This window comes from Pan troglodytes, chromosome 12 (genome assembly GCF_028858775.2).
Source record: "Pan troglodytes isolate AG18354 chromosome 12, NHGRI_mPanTro3-v2.0_pri, whole genome shotgun sequence".
Lineage (NCBI taxonomy): Eukaryota > Metazoa > Chordata > Mammalia > Primates > Hominidae > Pan > Pan troglodytes.
Window position 1 is genome coordinate 73638226 of NC_072410.2, and position 19334 is coordinate 73657559.

A 19334-nucleotide genomic window follows, 5' to 3' on the forward strand; every position below is an offset into this window, starting at 1 on the left:
AGGGCTTCGAGTGGTAAATGGCCCTTGCTGGCTACCCTGCTGCTACTCCCTGATAGGTCTGCCACAGAGCCACTCCCAAAGATGCAGCGCCATAAGAAGGATGGGGCATGGAGCCCCACCTCACCCTAGCTTTTTAAAAATGAAAGCTGGCTGTCATAGAGGACTGCCAAGGATGAGGCTGGCTGCCTTTTAATAACAGAATCACAGAAATAATTAAAATCACAGAATTCCAGGGCTAGCAGGGACCCTGGAGATCATTTGGATCAACAGTGTTGTTTTATAGATGAGGAACAAAGGCCCAGAGAAGGTAACTGATTTGACTCAAGAAGAGTGGTTAATTAGTGGCAGAGTCAGGACTAGAACTTAGGCCTCCTGACTCCAGTGAAATAATAAAAATAATAGTAAGCAGCACGACCTTTGCATAACACTATGTGCTTTTATCCTAGTGCATGACATGCATTATTCATGTGATCTTCAACAGCCCAGCCAACTACAAAGGATTGAGTATAAAATGTACTGAGGGACAGAGGACCTTCACACATCTTACAGAGGAAAATGGATCTCAGAAGGCTCCAGTGATTTGCCAAAGTGATGAAGGGCTTCCTTTGGCCCACTCAAGAGACCTTTCCATATGCAGCTTTGCATTTCTAGAGCTTAGAGAGCTGGGGGTTCAAATTTCTTAACCTTAACACCCTCTCAGGCTGTGTGTGCTAATGGATTTAGTAGTCCCCATTGTTAAACAGTTGTTCTTTCTAGCATGCCAAGTTTTGTTGTTGTTTTTTCACGAAACAGTTGAAAAAGGGAATAAAACAGCCAAGGGCCCGTAATTCAATAAACAGCAGCCACCATGTGTGCTCACAAGAGGGAAGGCAACTCAATCACAGGCAGTAAATACTGTGTCACTGAAGAAGAGTAGTCTCCGGTTAAATTAGGTCAAATACAGATTTCGTTTTGAGGAAGACTTTTTGGTTATTTCTTTTCTTCAAATTGGCCAAGCAATACTAATTAATCCATCAATAAAAATGTACTTAACACCTACTGTATGTACCCACTTTTCACCAGATGGTAGATATAAAACTCTTACCCTGCCCTGATGTGAGAAGCATTTGCTGAACAAGTGCTAGCAACCACCCAGGGTAGTAGACTCTTAACCTTAGGTATTAGAGTAGGACAGATGACAACAAACTCCAAAATATCAGGGACTTTCAGAACAAGTTTCTTTCTTTCTCATCGAGTGATCTGGGTTGGTATTTCTCAGCATTTTATTTAAGACCCCAGGGCAAAAGCAGCTTTGCCATCTTCAACTGTGCCCTTCAAGGTTGTTCTGGGCACCTCCAACCAACAGCTAAAAAGGAGACAGTGTATGGAGAAGCACAATGGTGGGTGAAGGACCAGGCCTGAAATAGCACACATCACTTTTGTTCACCTTCCACAGGAAGAGCTTTCTTCTCACAATGCTACAACTAACAGTAAGATTGGCCAAGAAATGTAGTCCAGCTATGCTCCCAGGAATAAGAGGAGGGAAACTGATTTTGGAGGACAGTTAGCAATCTATTCCATGCCACATATTATCTCCATAATTCTCACAAAAACCCTAACAGGTGGGTATAATTATTCCCATTAAAATAAATGTCATGCATATTAATTGACTTGTCCAAGGTCACACGACTGGGCAATGATAAAGCTAGAATTTGAATCTAGACCTGCTGGCTTCCAGGTTCATGCTGCCACTCACGCATGTGTGTCAACCAAGACAAATATGAGTCAGCAGGGCCCTGATGAGACAAAGCCATTAGTGAGATTACCCATGCAGAGCATTTAGCACTGTGCTTGCTACACAGCAAACATCTAATAAAGGTTAATTATTATCATTGTCATCATTATTCCTGCAGCCTTGAGTTACACAACTCAAACTTACAAGTGTCTCAAGCCTATGGCCACTTCACTGTCCCTGTCCCTTGTATGTCAAAGGCTACTCCAACCTCGCACCTCACTTTTTCTTGCCTCTGCCAAAGGTGTCAGGTCACATGAAACCCAAACGACCTGATCAACATGCCTTTCCTTTCTCCTCTACACAGCATATCCACTCCCTTACTACCTACCAAACTCCTTGTCTTTCATCACTAGGAACTCAGTAAATTCCTGCTTAAGAAAGAAATTGACTACCTTTTCTAGCTTCCAACCCTAATCTGACTCTACCTCCAGAAAATCTTTGTCCTTCCTTCACTTTTTTTTTTTTTTTTTTTTTTTTTGTTTTTGGAGAAAGAGTCTCGCTCTGTCATCCAGGCCGGAGTGCAGTGGCGCAATCTCAGCTCACTGCAACCTCCGCCTCCTGGGCTCAAGTGATTCTCATGCCTCAGCCTCTCGAGCAGCTCAGACTATAGGCGTGTGCCACCAAACCTGGCTAGTTTTTGTATTTTTAGTAGAGATGGGGTTTTGCCATGTTGGCCAGGTTGGTCTGAAACTCCTGACGTCAAGTGATCGGCCCACCTCGGCCTCCCAAAGTGCTGGGATTATAGGTGTGAGCCACTGCGCCAGGCCCTTCCTTCACATTTTCTCATCTTCTTTCAATTCCATTTGCTTTCCCAAATAATTATCCTATGCATGGCTCCCAAGCACAAAGACTAGCTGCACCCCTGTGTCCAGGAAGGGATAGACTCATAGGCTACCAGCTTCCACTTCACTATTTTCTCTACTCATCCCTTCATTCTTAGTCTTGCATATTATATACATAAACTTAAATCTCTCCCAAATATTAAGTAAATAATTGGTACACTTTATTCATTTGAAAACAGATGACCTATGACCAACATCAAACCACTCTGGAGTCACCATACGGCTGTTAAGAACTATTGGTGGTGGAAATTGCAAAGCTGACAATGATGGTGGGAAATAAAGGGAGGTTTGCAAGAAATACACAAGAGAGTAATTGAGAGAATTTAAGATCTGTTTGGACAAAAATGGTGGAGAGAAGTTGGAGATGGCCGCAGAATTAAAAACTTAGGTTAGTCCAGTGGGCCAGTAGGGATGTCAGACAGAGCCGTTGGCAGGGGTCGTGACTAGGGAGGGGAAGAGAGTTTGGAGAGGAAAAGAATCTAGCTGCTCTAGACTGATTGTCTGTGATGGGTTCACAAAACATGTATCCCTCAGGTTGTTACAGACAAGGGATGCTGGTCTCAGAGGGCACCTCATTTGCCTCATCAGCAGATTCATCAGCAGAGAGGTCCTAACTGAGGGAATGAGGTGACCTCAGGGGGTCAACAGGAAAAGCTTGAGGGACACCAAGACAGGAATTAAGAAATGGTGACATTTAGAGAGTGTGTTGGGGTAAATATGGTGTACAGGGAAAAATAATAAAATGTATTGAAGCCCCACTGTTTACTCGGCTGTGTTGGGCACCGGGCATCCTTCCCACACTGTCCTCCACCTCTGTTGACTCTGCACTCGCAACTTTTCATGCGTATGACTAACCTGCCGATGTTTGCAAGATAAGGACAGTAATATTTACCATCTTATATGCTTTATACTTGCACAGAAAATGTACTAAAAGGTGCTTATTATATGAGTTGCTGCTTGGAACTTTGACTTATGTGTGCTGTTGGGGAAATTACTGAACTTCTGTGTGCCACCCTCTTCTGTAAAAGGGGCTAAGGATGGCACTTAGCTGACAAGGTTGTTGTGAGGATTAAGCAACTTAATAAATGTGAAGCAGAGAAAAGTTGCCTGACACGTAAGTGCTCAATAAACGTTAGCTATTATGACTGTGATTTTTAGTCCCTTTCCTCATCTACTGAGGGAAACAAGGGAAATATATTATGTCAAATTTTAGATTACTTAAGGTTTAAATTAAGGTAAACCTAAAAATGAACACAATAGTTTGTTGTGGATGTATTTGAAACCAAGTGCATTTAATGCAAATTTCTGAATTAGGCTGAGCCACTGAAGGTACTTTTATCTCTGTCTCATTTTGGGGATATCTGTAGGATGACTCTAGCAAAGACTTATCTTGCCCATGAGAAGGAAGCAGATCTGGGAAGACAAGACCGTCTCAGGCATGTCAGGAAAGGATAGCACCACTGGCTGTCATCTGAGGAGGTAACAGGAGACTTTTGGCAACATCCTCACCACACCCTGACATGTCCCACCTTGAATTGACCCTCTCCTAAAGGGAAAAGCATGCTTTTTAGGTTATGATTTCAGTGGTGGAGACAATCCATGTTGAGGCACATACATGCTCTACCTCATCTCCTTTATGCGGCCAGCAGACCAGATAGCCAATCTCACTATAGGATTTAGAAAGGGGCTGGGGTTTGGAATAATAACATAGCCTGGTTTAAGTATTTAAATGATTCTATAGGTGAGGTTAAGGGAATAACCTGAATTTCTCTAGGACCTTTGCCAGTAGAGTTTTCCCTCAGCACAGTGGTTGACTGTCACAAGGTCTCCCAGCTACAGATGAATTTAGTCCCAAATTCCACAAAGAGAGCTTTATGAAATTTTCTGGAACATATTTTCATGGGAATTTTCACCTGCCTTCTTATACATGACATATATATATTACACATATTATAATTATATTATATGCATATTACACTTCAATATCACAAGGTATACAACATATGTTACATATATAATAAGAATTACTATATGCACATACTCTATCTTGTTGTATTGAAAAGCAATATACCAAAAGTTTATTTTTTCTAGTAACTAAAATGTGCCCCATCAAATACAGATAGCACCAGTTAAGGAAAGCCTAGAATACTACTCTCACTGAGTTGGAGATGATTGATGAACCAAGGATCCATTTTATTCATCTTTAGATTCCCAGCACTGATCCCAGTGCCTGAAACACAGAAGCTCCTTAATCAAAATTCATTGAACATTTGTTGAATTAGTTCTCCACTCGCTTAAAGATTCACTCCAAGTTTTCTGCTAAGAAGCTTCCTTCCTGTGCGAATACACAATTTGATTTGCAAATACTCTGTTTACTGCAAGTTTTCAGGAACACGGTTTTATTGTACAAAAGCAAAGGTGGAAAATCTTTTATAATCTTTCAAAGATAATTCATTCATTCAGCAAACATTTGACTGGGAGCAGGAATATTAAGATAAAGGGCAATGTCACTGTCCTCCAGCAGTTCTTAGCCTAGTGAGGGAAACAAAGCAGAATGCAAACCCAATGCAATATGCAAGGGGCAGTAATAGAGGATCTATGGAAATCCTCAACCACTGGGGACTCAGGGAAGGAAAACAGTCAACTGAATTTAGTTTGAGCTTATTAAAAACAAAAGAAAAATTTGATTCAGTGACTATTACAAATATTTTAATGCAGTTGAGTCTCTTAATTTACTGAGTTAGGGAGAAATATTTTGGATATATTGGAGAAAAATGCTCTGCGAAGAGAAAGGCAGGGGAGGAGGGAAAAGATGGGAAAGACCCAGAGGGGGACTGTATCTCCTCTATCAGAAAGAAAGTGAAAAGGAAGTTTCTGTGAGTTTTTGATTTCGTATTATTTTTATTGTTTATTTTATTCATTTCAGGGATATATTATTTACTCACCAAAATCTGGAGTTTAGGCACAGTCTCGGCTCACTGCAAACTCCTCCCAGGTTCAAGTGATTCTCCTGCCTCAACCTCCTGAGTAGCTGGGAGCACAGGCATGCACCACCACGCATGACTAATTTTGTATTTTTAGTAGAGGTCAGGCTTCACCATGTTGCTCAGGCTGGTCTCAAACTCCTGACCTCAGGTGATCCACCCATCTCAGCCTCCCAAAGTACTGGGATTACAGGCATAAGCCACTGTACCCGGCCCTTATTTTTATTTTTAATTTTACTTTAAATTCTGGGATACATGATGTGCAGAACGTGCAAGTTTATTACATAGGTATACATGTGCCATTCTGTTCTCCAATTCATGTCATCGAAATCCTAGTGAGGCCTTTAACTACTGGTCACAGCTCTTCAGTTCTTTGTGTCCAATAAATCAGTCACAACTCTACTCGGAATAAAACAGTTCGGCACTTGTCAAATGAGTATCAGTTATAATGGTGAACAAATTAATATGACTCTGTAAGAGGTTGAAACTTCATGCTGGAACAGACCAAATTCTGTATGCTTATTCGCTCCCTAAAGTCCCCAATATTGGAAAACACCCTACCCCAACCCTCCATCAAATGTACTTGTATATTTGAAGGAAAGGAATTTCATAATGGCTCTGAAACCCACACCAGAGAGAATGCCTTGATAACCCCCAGTACCTCATGGAAGCACATGTCCCTATCCTTCATACAAACATGGAATCTCATGTACAGAAGGGGCCTTAAAAGTCATCTTCCCTAATCCCCAGTCAGACACTCAGTGAACCCTTATAGTCACCCGTCCTCTCTCCTGTTTTATTTTCTATGGGTGTTTTGTCAATTCAAGGACCTCAACTGATAGCCAGAGAAGGCCTAGGGAGAGAGCTGTGACCCAGAGAGGCACGGATAAAGGTATCCAGATACTATCTGGTCAGCAGACCAAATATTTTTGTGTGTCACTTGCATGTTATACTCTGTATTAGTAAAATTCCCTGGAACAAAATCCTAAGTCATAGACAAGCTAGGCTGGTCTGTCACCTGCTGGACTTAGACATGTTGCCTGCAGAAAAGGGGGTGAAAGAATGCCACAAACTTCATCTCCTTCAGTTTAGTGATGATATTCATAGGCCTGAAGATTTCTTTTCCTTAGTCTACCCTTTGATCCATTCATTCATCCAGTAATCATTTATTGGGCACTAACTACATATCAAATTATCACTAGATGCTAGAGATACAAAAACAGATGAATTAGACAATGACCAAAAAAAAGCAATGACAAAACATGGTGGTGATTGCTTTAATTGAGAAATGAAAAAGATCTTGTGAGAAGCTAGACAATAGGAAAACTTCAGTGCTGGTAGAGTAAAGGAGGGCTTTTCAGAGGGAATGCAGATTTTTCTAAACCAACTACTTCATTCTCCTGGAGCTCCTCTATCACACTCTGCATATCCACCTATGAATATGTACATTGGGTCAAAAAGTCTGGTAGCATATTATTACTATTTCCCTAAAGAACCTTGCAGTACAAAGTATGACCAGCACCTGGGCTATTAGAAATGCAGGACCTCAGGCCCCAGTCAAGACCTTCCCAATGAGAATCTGCATTCTAAAAAGATCTCCAGGTGGTTCTCATGTGTGTTAGCATTTGAGAAGCGCTGTCCTAGAAGATGAGGAAAGGAGAGACTCATCTCTGAAAACTGTCTTCTGCAGAGCTTCTGTGCTTGAGGATGAAGGCACCTTGCACTGTTCTGGAAAAGACTTGACAAATGATCTCATCGTATCCCCTTATTTTGCAACAAAGAATCCAAGGCCCAGAGGGGTGCTCAATATGGCACGGGAGGCAGGGAGGGTAGAAGAAAGTGTGTGAGCCCTTCTGTCAGCCACAGCTGGTCCCTCATACAGGTGGGACCATTTATTAATGTGGAGACCAAAATACCAACCTCACAAGCATGTCAAAAGGATTACAGAGTATGTAGGTAAAGTGGCTGATAAACGGTAAACACCCAATAAATTATAATAGTAATAACTAGAGACAGAATTGGGTTAGATTGGAATAAGATGTCTAAATTTCTCAGTGAAGGACTTTTCCATGACTGTACCCTGTTCACCTGCCCCCAACCCTCGTCTGGCCAAAGGCATCCCCCTACCCAACCCTAACACCTGGTACTGTCTTTGAAGTTGAGACCGTCAAATACGGACTACTTTCTGAAATCACTAATTTAGAAGTGTTTCTTTACTTTGTTTGTTCTAATAATTTCTAGTTCTTTTGGAAAAACAAATCCAGATAAGGGAATTCTCAATATGTGAATTTCGGCAAGGACATATGTCTCTACGAGTGGTGACCAAATGTACTGCTAACTGCTAGTGAACCTGGAAATAGCTTTTAGAGGAGATGGCCTTATTTGCATTTGAGCCCTTCCTGTTAGCTAGCCTTTTCCTGCATGCCTTATTCTCTACCTGTGCCATTCTTTCACTCTACTGCATTCAAATGAAGGCTTTCTTCTTCCATCCCTTTCCCCCTCCTTCTCAATTCTGTACCTCTCAGAACTCCCTGTATTTACAGGATAAAGAATGAAATAATAAATGGCCAATAGCCACCATGATGTTCATTCTCTCTCTCTCTCTTTCTCTCTCTCTCTCTCCCTCTATATATATATATAGAGAGAGGGAGGGAGAGAGAGAGAAAGAGAGAAAAACACATACCCCACCCTTATTTATGTTCAACTGTGCAAATGGTGAGGACTTTAATTTACCAAATAAATCATGAAAGATGTTATTATGGAATAAGAGGAGCTCTTCTCACATAATGTCTCCTCATTCATGGGGGCTTCTGAGAAATGGCCCTGCCACCACTGGGTTAACAAGCCACAGGTGTCACCAGCCCCCTGGTCACAGATGCACCAGTCACAGATGCACCAGCAGACTGCTGCTGCTCACAGTCACACTTCCCCTCCCCCAGGGGCCTTCTTTCTTCCCTCCCCTCCAGGCCTTTCTCTTGATCAAGAGCCTTTCTAGAACTCTTCCGCTAAATCCTAGGCCAGCAGACAGCACTTCTACCCCAGCCAGTTTGAATGCATGCTGCCTGTGAGATTTCCTGAGACACTCAGCTGCCGCATTAAAACTGCATAAGAGTCTTCCTCAGGATGCCTAATAATAGCACATTTCATCTGTGAGACACTTTATAAATATTAACTGATTAAGCTGCCCTCTCTCCTCACAACCTCTGGTCTTCTGCCTAGTGGACTTCATTCTCTTCTGCCCTCAAATTACTCTGGGAGAAAAAAACGCTGAGACCTGAGGAATCTTTTCTGTGTATTCTAGGCCAAGACATCATTAATGGCAATGGCCTTGCAACAACCTCCACCTAGGTAATGGCATGGAGTGGAAAGGGATTAAAATATATGTTTTATTTTATTATTTTTCTTAATTTTTAAGTTCCAGGGTACATGTGCAGGATGTGCAGGTTTGTTACATAGGTAAATGTGTGTCACGGTGGTTTGCTGCACCTATCAACCCATCACCTAGGTATTAAGCCCAGCATGCATTAGCTATTTTTCCTAATGCTCTCCCTCCCTCAGTCCTACCCCCTGACAGGCCCCAGTGTGTGTTGTTCCCCTCCCTGTGTTCATGTGTTCTCATTGTTTAGCTCCCACTTATAAGTGAGAATATGCGGTGTTTGGCTTTCTGTTCCTACGTTAGACATTAATGGGGCCAACAAACATATGTGTATTTTAAAAGAGACTGGATTGAAATTCTCATCTCTCAAAGCCAGATTAGCAGAGAGAAAACAACTCCACGATGTAGGACAGTGTCACTGAACTACAGCCAATGGGTCAAATCCAGCCTGACACCTGTTTTTATGAATAAAGTTTTATTGGAACACAGGCTAATTCATTCATGTGTTACCTTTGGTTACATTTGGGCTACAATGTCAACTGGGCAGTTGTGATAGAGACCAAATACCACAGCAAGGGCAAAAAAGTATTTACTATCTAGCCCTGTAAAAAAAAAAAAAATGTTTACTGACCCGTGGTCTAGGGAACTTAAATTTTGTTCTCATCCTGTATATTCCCTAAATATCTTTAAGCAAATCTCTTCCTTCCTGGACCTCACTTTCTACAACTATAGGCTGGATAATCTCCAAGGTGAGCCACAGCCTTCGACTTATTCTCCTCTTGTTCTGTAAGTGTTAGCCTCTAGTATGTTAGTTTTGCCTTATTACTACAGCTGACTTCTTTAATGGCAGGAAAGGAGTTTTGTGTGTCTTGTGAATCCTCCCAGACACAAGGCTCTATGCTGAGCCCTAAAAATATTCAAGGAGTGTAACTGAACTGGCTTGACATATATTTTTTTCTCCACAGAGAGATCTCTCAGAATGATGTCTTGGAGGTGATAGAGGCAGATGTGTTCTCCAACCTTCCCAAATTACATGAAATGTAAGCAAGAAGCTTGGGGGATTTGCTCATGGCCATTCTTGAAAAAACCCTTAAAGTTCTTCTACATTCCTGGGAGGCCCTGATTCTGCCATGGCCTCAGATCCCTAGATTGTCATTATAAGATGTCAAAATCAGCCTAAAAGGCACTGTAATGTGTCTCTATCTGGTGACCCAGGGACCAGCTCAGAGCCTAGTCTCATCCTGTTGCCTGCCTGTCATCATTTTTTGCATCATAGACCCAAGAACTTTGCCCAGTGACTATGTGCAAGCACCTCTGTGTCATCCTTCCATTCAGAGTTATTCCAGTCAAAGCCCAAAATAAGTCCCACATGTTGTAGTTGAAGTTGATTAGTCCTGGTCTGACTACTGGCCTATGCCATATATTCACCATGAAACCTTGGCCAAGACAGATAACTATCTGAGACTCAGTTTTCTCATCTGTAAAACTGGAATAATAAAATTACATATGTCATAGGATTACCCTGATGAATAAAGGAGATAAATGTCAATTAAATCTAGCATACTGACTGGCCTAGAGTGTGTATGTTATAATGATCCTTGGTTCCTCTACTACTCCAGCCAAATTTACTTTCTCTTGTTGATGTTCCAGTTTTACATAATAGCGCTGCTCACTCAGATCCACTTCTGTTTAATACCAGTTTATTATTACTATAAATTATTTCATAGAATCATAGAATGTCAAAGCCAGAAGAGACTTTAGATACTGGTCAACAATTTTTCAAAGTATATTCTGTGTATCACTAAAAACTCAGGGAATTATAAGGTATTTTTAAAAAGGAAAAGATTTATGGTCAAATAAGATTAGGAAATATTAGGTAAATAAAATTAGATAGGTTTGCTTCTTATAGGAAAACTTTTCAGAGTCTATAATATGCTAATATGCATTTAGAATCTCCAAGAAGGATATTGTGTGTTTGTCAACTAATGTCACTGGAAAGTTTTCTTTAGAGATTGGTGATTACCATCTCACAAAATCCCCATGGAACACATTTAAGAAAGCCAATGAACTACCTCCTAATTTTACAGATGAAGAAGGAAAGGCACAGAGAAGTTGTAAGGCTTATCTAAGGTCATCTGTCCAAATCCACACGCAAATAAGAACTTGAACATTAATATTTTGACTCTTTTGTATCTTTTTAACAAGGATGAATTTATTTTTATCATTTGCCAAATATCAGTAGGGAACAGATACACACACACACACATAGACACACAGGTGTGTGTGTGTGCATGTGCGTGTGTGTGAATTTCTTTAGTCTGCTCATTTGGCAATCTCCCCTCTCCCTTTTACTTCCTTCTACCCACTCTGCCTCCTGCCTTCATTTTTCCTCGTTGCCTCTGCACTCCGCAACTGATGTTCACCCTCCCTCTCCCCATTACTTTCACGCTTCTTCCTTTCTTCTCTTTCCACTTGGTCTAGTTGGGAAGAACCCACAGACATTATCAGAGAAATGAACCAAAGGGCAGCCAGCCCTCTGGGCAAGGTCAAGCAGGCATCCCTTGAAACATTTCAATGGACAGTGAAGGTAGTGGTTTGGGTCTTTCATCTCTTCCTTGCATAAAGAGGTGCTCACCTCCATGTAGCACTGACTGTACTTAAAATGATTAATTGCCTGGTACTTAGATCTGGGTAGCTACAGGTTACAGCAACATAAAAGCTAATGAAACAGGGAGGAAGTAATTAACAGAGAGCATGTCTACAAATACACATTGATCCAGCAAGACAAGGAAAGGGCAGGCTCTCTGTGTTGGAATCCAAATGTGAACATGCTCATTTCCAGACTGTTGATCAAGACACAGCACAAGCCAAAATAGGGCAGAAGACACCCCTTTCCATGAGCTCTGAGTGAGCAGCCTCAGTCTACTGCATAAAGGGAATCAATGGCCATTCCCAGCTACTGTATGCTTGGATTTCATGCTTAAAAGCAAAAAGATATTGATTGTTTTTCTCCCAACTTTCTTTTTCTTTGCCATTTCACTCTCTTTTCCTCCAATATCTTTTTGCCCCTCACTTTTTCCTTCCTTATCTTCTTTTCACCTCTTTTCCATTTTTCATTGCTCTTTTTCATTACTTTCATTCCTTTTTCTCTTGCCTCCCGACCAGACAAACACTCATTTCGCCATATTAGTCTCATTCCTAATTTCTTAGCCTCCTCCAACCCTGGGCGACTCTTACTGGTTAAAGATGCAGCTCTGCTCAGGGTGACAAGAACTCACCCAGCCAATGCTCTGTTTGCCTCCAGTGGACAGGGCCCAGGTAATGAGAATGAAACAGCAGGGAGACAGGGTTAATATTTAGTTTGCACAGCTTAGTGTGATAAAAGGCACTGCATGCTCCCTCAATATTTATTGAAATGATGGATGGATGGATGGATGGATGGATGGATGGATGAAGAGATAGGTGGATGAGTGGATGGGATGAATGATTTATTATGTACTCTGTAAAATGTGAAAAATACTACAGCATTCCTTACCATCAAGATCACTAGCATGTTTTTTCTTCTTTTACAGTAGAATTGAAAAGGCCAACAACCTGCTCTACATCAACCCTGAGGCCTTCCAGAACCTTCCCAACCTTCAATATCTGTAAGAACTCATGTAGTTTGGTACCCCCACTATGATTAAATAGTGCAAGCCCATTTTACTAAAAGGCCCACTTGATACTCTAGGGAGCAATTACTTTTGATCAAGGATGGTGGTGGGGGGCAGAAGTGGAGGTGGAGAGATACTTGGTGATGGATTTTAGTTTAATGAGCAAATTCTACTAACATAATTGTATCTTGTTTTCACTTGCAAAAACAGACATAAGAAATGCGATTTGCATTAATGGGACGGTCACATGGACCTCTTACAGAACTCAGTCATAATTTAGTGTTAATGAGATACAGCCAAAATTTCTGCTAGCATTTAGCTTGTGACCTTGACTTCAAAGCCATTGTCTCTCTTATTCTGCATATATGCATTTCTCCCTTGATAAATATCAGCATTTTATTTTGTTTATTTTGTATGTTTTGGTTAATAACACACATGGTATTTTATCAGCAGAGATTCCTAGTGTTTCAGCTGTATTCTTTGGGCCTGCCCCTATCAGCAAAAGCACTGCTTCCTCTACTCAAATGGCTTTTGGATTAGCTGAGGGCTTGACAGAGCCATGAGTGTTATAATGGGACCCCACAAAATAACAGTTAAGAATTTGGTCGCTGGAGTTAAACTTTCTGGGTTCATTTACCAGCTACTGATCATAGGTATGGACTTAACCTCGCATATTGTTTCCTCATCAAGAGAATGGAAATAATAATCCTTGAATATCTGTTATCTATTAGCATCATAATCATACATAACCAACCAACCACTACCCAAAGATAGAGGCTTAAAGCAACAACTACTTGTCATTTTTTACCTGTCTGTGAGTTGATCAGTGGAATGGTTCTGCTGATCTGGACTAGGTCTGCCTGACCTCAGCTAAGTTCATTTATACATCTATTGTTAATTGGCAGATCAACTGGATGTTGGCCACTCTGGATGGCCTCAATTGGGATGACTCAGCCCTCCTCTAAGAGGCACTCATTTCTAGCAGGGTAGCATAGTAGGCTTGTTTTCATGGTAATCCCAGGGTTCTAAGAGAGACAGCTGAAGACTGCAAGCATCTTAAGGCCAAGATCCTGAACTAGCACACTATCTCTTCTGATGCATTCTATTAACCAAAACAATTCACTGAATCATCCAGATTCAAAAGGTGAAGATGCTACTTCTTGATGGGAAAAGCTGCAAAGTCACAACACAAGGCATAGGGAAGGATACAGAATTGAAGCCACTTTTTGAAGCCACTTTTGCAATCAGTTTAAAGTATTTAAACATTTTTGTACTACGCCTCTGATAGTAGATGCTCAGTAAATATTAGCTATTAATGATATTATGATTCTGTGCCTAAATTTTCATTCATAAGAACTGGACTTAACAGGTATAATAAGAAACACTGGGCCATCATGTGCCTTAGCTCTCTGAATGAGAACTGAGGTAATAAAAGACTTAATAGAAGACAATCCATATGACCTGGAACTTCTGCTCTCTGACAGGTACCCCAGAAAGGGTCTGAAAAAGAAACAAAGTCATCTGCTTCTAAGTTACTGTCAGAGGTAGGCTGGCTTCATGGGCACACAAGTGCAGTTGTATAGGGCTTTGTGCTCAGGAGGGCCCCCGCACTCAGAGGACTGCTGGGTTTCATTCTCTGCTGCTACCTTCTTGAAATGCTTAAACAAGAGGCTCTGCATTTTCATTTACACAGCATCCCACAAATTACGTAGCCAGTCCTGCTTAGAGGTTACGGTTATGAGCTCTTCTACTTTCAGGCTTAGGAGTCTTGATCTCTAAGTTCATCATGTTCCTTAGGGATAGAATCTTTGCTATGCTCTCTGCAGAGGCTAACATGCCTAGGCACATAACAGCAGAGGAAATACGTGACAACAGAAAATGCATGAACCTCAGAATCAGAAAGTCTAGGTCTTCATCCTGACTCCATCATTCAATAGTTGAGAAATCGGGAGGAGCCAAGATGGCCGAATAGGAACAGCTCTGGTCTACAGTTCCCAGCGTGAGCGACGCAGAAGATGGGTGATTTCTGCATTTCCATCTGAGGTACCGGGTTCATCTCACTAGGGAGTGCCAGACAGTGGGCGCAGGCCAGTGGGTGCGCGCACCGTGCGCGAGCCGAGGCAGGGCGAGGCATTGCCTCACCTGGGAAGCGCAAGGGGTCAGGGAGTTCCCTTTCCGAGTCGAAGAAAGGGGTGACGGACGCACCTGGAGAATCAGGTCACTCCCACCCGAATATTGCGCTTTTCGGACCGGCTTAAAAAACGGCGCACCACGAGACTATATCCCACACCTGGCTCGGAGGGTCCTACGCCCACGGAACCTCGCTGATTGCTAGCACAGCAGTCTGAGATCAAACTGCAAGGCAGCAGCGAGGCTGGGGGAGGGGCGCCCGCCATTGCCCAGGCTTGCTTAGGTAAACAAAGCAGCCAGGAAGCTCTAACTGGGTGGAGCCCACCACAGCTCAAGGAGGCCTGCCTGCCTCTGTAGGCTCCACCTCTGGGGGCAGGGCACAGACAAACAAAAAGACAGCAGTAACCTCTGCAGACTTAAATGTCCCTGTCTGACAGCTTTGAAGAGAGCAGTGGTTCTCCCAGCACGCAGCTGGAGATCTGAGAACGGGCAGACTGCCTCCTCAAGTGGGTCCCTGACACCTGACCCCGGAGCAGCCTAACTGGGAGGCACCCCCCAGCAGGGGCACCTGACACCTCACACGGCAGGGTACTCCAACAGACCTGCAGCTGAGGGTCCTGTCTGTTAGAAGGAAAACTAACAAACAGAAAGGACATCCACACCGAAAACCCATCTGTACATCACCATCATCAAAGACCAAAAGTAGATAAAACCACAAAGATGGGGAAAAAACAGAGCAGAAAAACTGGAAACTCTAAAACGCAGAGCACCTCTCCTCCTCCAAAGGAACGCAGTTCCTCACCAGCAACGGAACAAAGCTGGATGGAGAATGATTTTGACGAGCTGAGAGAAGAAGGCTTCAGACGATAAAATTACTCTGAGCTACGGGAGGATATTCAAACCAAAGGCAAAGAAGTTGAAAACTTTGAAAAAAATTTAGACGAATGTATAACTAGAATAACCAATACAGAGAAGTGCTTAAAGGAGCTGATGGAGCTGAAAACCAAGGCTCGAGAACTACGTGAAGAATGCAGAAGCCTCAGGAGCTGATGCGATCAACTGGAAGAAAGGGTATCAGCAATGGAAGATGAAATGAATGAAATGAAGCGAGAAGGGAAGTTTAGAGAAAAAAGAATAAAAAGAAATGAGCAAAGCCTCCAAGAAATATGGGACTATGTGAAAAGACCAAATCTACGTCTGATTGGTGTACCTGAAAGTGATGCGGAGAATGGAACCAAGTTGGAAAACACTCTGCAGGATATTATCCAGGAGAACTTCCCCAATCTAGCAAGGCAGGCCAACGTTCAGATTCAGGAAATACAGAGAACGCCACAAAGATACTCCTCGAGAAGAGCAACTCCAAGACACATAATTGTCAGATTCACCAAAGTTGAAATGAAGGAAAAAATGTTAAGGGCAGCCAGAGAGAAAGGTCGGGTTACCCTCAAAGGGAAGCCCATCAGACTAACAGTGGATCTCTCGGCAGGAACCCTACAAGCCAGAAGAGAGTGGGGGCCAATATTCAACATTCTTAAAGAAAAGAATTTGCAACCCAGAATTTCATATCCAGCCAAACTAAGCTTCATAAGTGAAGGAGAAATAAAATACTTTACAGACAAGCAAATGCTGACCGATTTTGTCACCACCAGGCCTGCCCTAAAAGAGCTCCTGAAGGAAGCGCTAAACATGGAAAGGAACAACCGGTACCAGCCACTGCAAAATCATGCCAAATGTAAAGACCATCAAGACTAGGAAGAAACTGCATCAACTAACGAGCAAAATCACCAGCTAACATCATAATGACAGGATCAAATTCACACATAATAATATTAACTTTGAATGTAAATGGACTAAATTCTCCAATTAAAAGACACAGACTGGCAAGTTGGATAAAGAGTCAAGACCCATCAGTGTATTCAGGAAACCCATCTCATGTGCAGAGACACACATAGGCTCAAAATAAAAGGATGGAGGAAGATCTACCAAGCAAATGGAAAACAAAAAAAGGCAGGGGTTGCAATCCTAGTCTCTGATAAAACAGACTTTAAACCAACAAAGATCAAAAGAGACAAAGAAGGCCATTACATAATGGTAAAGGGATCAATTCAACAAGAGGAGCTAACTATCTTAAATATATATGCACCAAATACAGAAGGACCCAGATTCATAAAGCAAGTCCTGAGTGACCTACAAAGAGACTTAGACTCCCATACATTAATAATGGGAGACTTTAACACCCCACTGTCAACATTAGACACATCAACGAGACAGAAAGTCAACAAGGATACCCAGGAATTGAACTCAGCTCTGCACCAAGCAGACCTAATAGACATCTACAGAACTCTCCACCCCAAATCAACAGAATATACATTTTTTTCAGCACCACACCACACCTATTCCAAAATTGACCACATAGTTGGAAGTAAAGCTCTCCTCAGCAAATGTAAAAGAACAGAAATTATAACAAACTATCTCTCAGACCACAGTGCAATCAAACTAGAACTCAGGATTAAGAATCTCACTCAAAGCCACTCAACTACATGGAAACTGAACAACCTGCTCCTGAATGACTACTGGGTACATAACGAAATGAAGGCAGAAATAAAGATGTTCTTTGAAACCAACGAGAACAAAGACACAACATACCAGAATCTCTGGGACGCATTCAAAGCAGTGTGTAGAGGGGAATTTATAGCACTAAATGCCAACAAGAGAAAGCAGGAAAGATCCAAAATTGACACCCTAACATCACAATTAAAAGGACTAGAAAAGCAAGAGCAAACACATTCAAAAGCTAGCAGAAGGCAAGAAATAACTAAAATCAGAGCAGAACTGAAGGAAATAGAGACACAAAAAACCCTTCAAAAAATCAATGAATCCAGGAGCTGGTTTTTTGAAAGGATCAACAAAATTGATAGACCGCTAGCAAGACTAATAAAGAAAAAAAGAGAGAAGAATCAAATAGACACAATAAAAAATGATAAAGGGGATATCACCACCGATCCCACAGAAATACAAACTACCATCAGAGAATACTACAAACACCTCTACGCAAATAACCTAGAAAATCTAGAAGAAATGGATACATTCCTCGACACATACACTCTCCCAAGACTAAACCAGTAAGAAGTTGAATCTCTGAATAGACCAATAACAGGAGCTGAAATTGTGGCAATAATCAATAGTTTACCAACCAAAAAGAGTCCAGGACCAGATGGATTCACAGCCGAATTCTACCAGAGGTACAAGGAGGAACTGGCACCATTCCTTCTGAAACTATTCCAATCAATAGAAAAAGAGGGAATCCTCCCTAACTCATTTTATGAGGCCAGCATCATTCTGATACCAAAGCCGGGCAGAGACACAACAAAAAAAGAGAATTTTAGACCAATATCCTTGATGAACATTGATGCAAAAATCCTCAATAAAATACTGGCAAACCGAATCCAGCAACACATCAAAAAGCTTATCCACCATGATCAAGTGGGCTTCATCCCTGGGATGCAAGGCTGGTTCAATATACGCAAATCAATCAATGTAATCCAGCATATAAACAGAGCCAAAGACAAAAACCACATGATTATCTCAATAGATGCAGAAAAAGCCTTTGACAAAATTCAACAACCCTTCATGCTAAAAACTCTCAATAAATTAGGTATTGATGGGACGTATTTCAAAATAATAAGAGCCATCTATGACAAACCCACAGCCAATATCATACTGAATGGGCAAAAACTGGAAGCGTTCCCTTGGAAAACTGGCACAAGACAGGGATGCCCTCTCTCACCACTCCTATTCAACATAGTGTTGGAAGTTCTGGCCAGGGCAATCAGGCAGGAGAAGGAAATAAAGGGTATTCAATTAGGAAAAGAGGAAGTCAAATTGTCCCTGTTTGCAGATGACATGATTGTTTATCTAGAAAACCCCATTGTCTCAGCCCAAAATCTCCTTAAGCTGATAGGCAACTTCAGCAAAGTCTCAGGATACAAAATCAATGTACAAAAATCACAAGCATTCCTATACACCAACAACAGACAAACAGAGAGCCAAATCATGAGTGAACTCCCATTCACAATTGCTTCAAAGGGAATAAAATACCTAGGAATCCAACTTACAAGGGATGTGAAGGACCTCTTCAAGGAGAACTACAAACCACTGCTCAAGGAAATAAAAGAGGATACAAACAAATGGAAGAACATTCCATGCTCATGGGTAGGAAGAATCAATATCGTGAAAATGGCCATACTGCCCAAGGTAATTTACAGATTCAATGCCATCCCCATCAAGCTACCAATGACTTTCTTCACAGAATTGGAAAAAACTACTTTAAAGTTCATATGGAACCAAAAAAGAGCCCGCATCGCCAAGTCAATCCTAAGCCAAAAGAACAAAGCTGGAGGCATCACACTACCTGACTTCAAACTATACTACAAGGCTACAGTAACCAAAACAGCATGGTACTGGTACCAAAACAGACATATAGATCAATGGAACAGAACAGAGCCCTCAGAAATCACGCCACTTACCTACAACTATCTGATCTTTGACAAACCTGAGAAAAACAAGCAATGGGGA

The 19334-nt window shown here is 41.8% G+C and overlaps 1 protein-coding gene across 1 annotated transcript in view; it reads left to right on the forward strand.

Annotated features, from left to right (window-relative positions):
- The window catches only part of FSHR (follicle stimulating hormone receptor), a 198683-nt gene that overhangs the window by 125576 nt on the left and 53773 nt on the right, over nt 1-19334 (forward strand). Inside the window, exons 3-4 of the mRNA XM_525753.6 lie at nt 9942-10016; nt 12549-12623. Coding sequence (XP_525753.2) covers nt 9942-10016; nt 12549-12623 — 150 coding nt within the window. The remainder of the gene's footprint in view (nt 1-9941; nt 10017-12548; nt 12624-19334) is intronic.